General features: G+C 26.6%; 1 protein-coding gene across 1 annotated transcript in view; it reads left to right on the top strand.

Annotated features, from left to right (window-relative positions):
• EAH_00050380 (glutamyl-tRNA synthetase, putative) overlaps positions 1–1,866 on the top strand; it is a gene marked incomplete at both ends in the record, with an annotated part of 6,673 nt that extends 4,807 nt beyond the window's left edge. The window contains 3 exons of the mRNA XM_013394276.1: positions 193–351; positions 1,273–1,359; positions 1,844–1,866. Of these exons, the coding sequence (XP_013249730.1) occupies positions 193–351; positions 1,273–1,359; positions 1,844–1,866 (269 nt within the window). The remainder of the gene's footprint in view (positions 1–192; positions 352–1,272; positions 1,360–1,843) is intronic.
• Positions 1,867–2,223: the final 357 nt, after the last annotated feature.

Genomic DNA, 2,223 nt, shown 5'->3' on the forward strand with positions numbered 1-2,223 from the left:
ATATATATATATATATATACATATATATATATACATTATATTATGTAGATCCACGCATATATAGAAACATACCCATACAAATATAAATAAACAAATAAATAAATAAATAAATATAAACAAACAAACAAATAAATAAATAAACAAATATAAATATATATATATATGTAAATACTATATGGATGCTGATGATAGGGGTGTTACGTCGAGGTCTGACGGTGGACGCGTTGATGGACTTCATCGTCCAGCAGGGGCCGTCGAAGGCCGGCAATTTGATGGAGTGGGACAAACTGTGGGCGTTGAACAAACAGGCCATCGACCCCCGCGTCCCCAGATATATGGCTGTCGCCTTTTGTAAGAAACTTTTATTGTTATTGTCATCTTATTGTTATTATTGTTATTATTATTATTATTATTGTTATTGTTTTTATTGTTATTATTATTATGTTGTTGTTGTTATTGTTTTTATTGTTATTATTATTATGTTGTTATTGTTTTTATGTTGTTATTATTGTTATTGTTGTTATTGTCGCGTCCCCAGATATATGGCTGTTGCCTTTTGTAAGAAACTTTTATTGTTATTGTGTTATTATTATTGTTATTATTATTATTATTATCATGTTGTTGTTGTTATTGTTATTGTTATTGTTATTGTGTTGTTATTATTGTTATTATTGTTATTATGTTGTTGTTATTGTTATTGTTGTTATTATGTTGTTGTTATTATGCTGTTGTTATTGTTATTATCTTGTTATTATGTTATCATTATTATTATTATTATTATTATTATTATTATTATTATTATTGTTATCATGTTATTATTATTATCACTTTTATTACACTTCTTTATTATACTTTGTTATTATTTGTTATTTTTATTTATATTGCGCTGTTTATTATATCTGTTATTATTTATATTTTGGAGTCATGTTTTAACTCTTATTTGTAGTCTTACTCATTATTATTGTTGTTCTTATTGCTTTGCTTCTTATTCTTTTTATTTTACTTTGTTTCTTTGTATGACTTTCATTACGTGTTTTCACGTTACTAGTGATAAAATATATGTTTAGGGTTTAGGGTTTAGGGTTTAGGGTTTAGGGTTTAGGGTTTTCTTTTTGGGGTTTCGGGTTTAGGGTTTAGGGTTTGCGTTTGCAGCTGACTGTGTGGAGGTAGAGTTAGTTAGAGTGTCTGGCTGATGCTTAAGGGTTTAGGGTTTAGGGTTTAGGGTTTAGGGTTTAGGGTTTAGGGTTTAGGGTTTAGGGTTTGTGTGTGCAGCTGACTGTGTGGAGGTGGAGATAGTGGGGATGTCTGCTGAGATAAAGACAAAAGAGCGGCGTTTACATCCTAAGAACGAAAGCATTGGTGTAGTGCCTTTATATTTATTTAATAAAATTATTATTGAGGTAGATGATGCTCAGCTCTGTGAAGACGGAGAAGAGGCAAGAACAAACCCTAAACCCTAAACCCTAAACCCTAAACCCTAAAAAGCAACTCCAGAGATGGTCTGTGAATGTTTCGATGGGTTGTCTTTGCTTTTATTTATTTATTTATTATTTATTTGTTCTCTTGTTTGTTTTTTATTTGCTCTTTGTTTTTTATAATTAAAATAATTAACAAACAAATACAAATAAACATAAACAAATAAACATAAATAGACATAAACAAACAAACATAAGCGAAGATAAACAAACGTCTATTATTTGTTTTTAAGCATTTGTTTCTTTCAGAGTATTAGTATATATATAATATATATAATATATAATATACATAATATATATATATATATATATATATATATGTATATTTGTTTTTCTGTATTTGTTTGTTTAATATTGTTATATTGCAGGTAACGCTGATGCACTGGGGTAATTGTATATTTAAAGAGATAATTAGAGAAGGCGAAAAGATAAAAAAGATAAAAGCAGAGCTTAACTTAGAAGGCGATGTAAAAAAGACAAAAAAGAAAATCCACTGGGTGCCGCTTCTTCCTCCCGAGTCTGATAAGCAAGTAAGATTAAATAAATATATAATATATATTTATATATATTTATATAGTTATATTTATATTTATATATATGTTTATATATAGATTTATATATATATGCATGCGTACATATATATATATATATATCTATGTATATATATATATATCTATGTATATATATGTATATATATATATATATATATATGCTCTTTATAGTTTTTTATTATTTATAGTATTATTAA

The sequence above is a fragment of the Eimeria acervulina genome, genomic scaffold (genome assembly GCF_000499425.1).
Source record: "Eimeria acervulina Houghton genomic scaffold, Eah_scaff841, whole genome shotgun sequence".
In the NCBI taxonomy this organism is placed as follows: domain Eukaryota; phylum Apicomplexa; class Conoidasida; order Eucoccidiorida; family Eimeriidae; genus Eimeria; species Eimeria acervulina.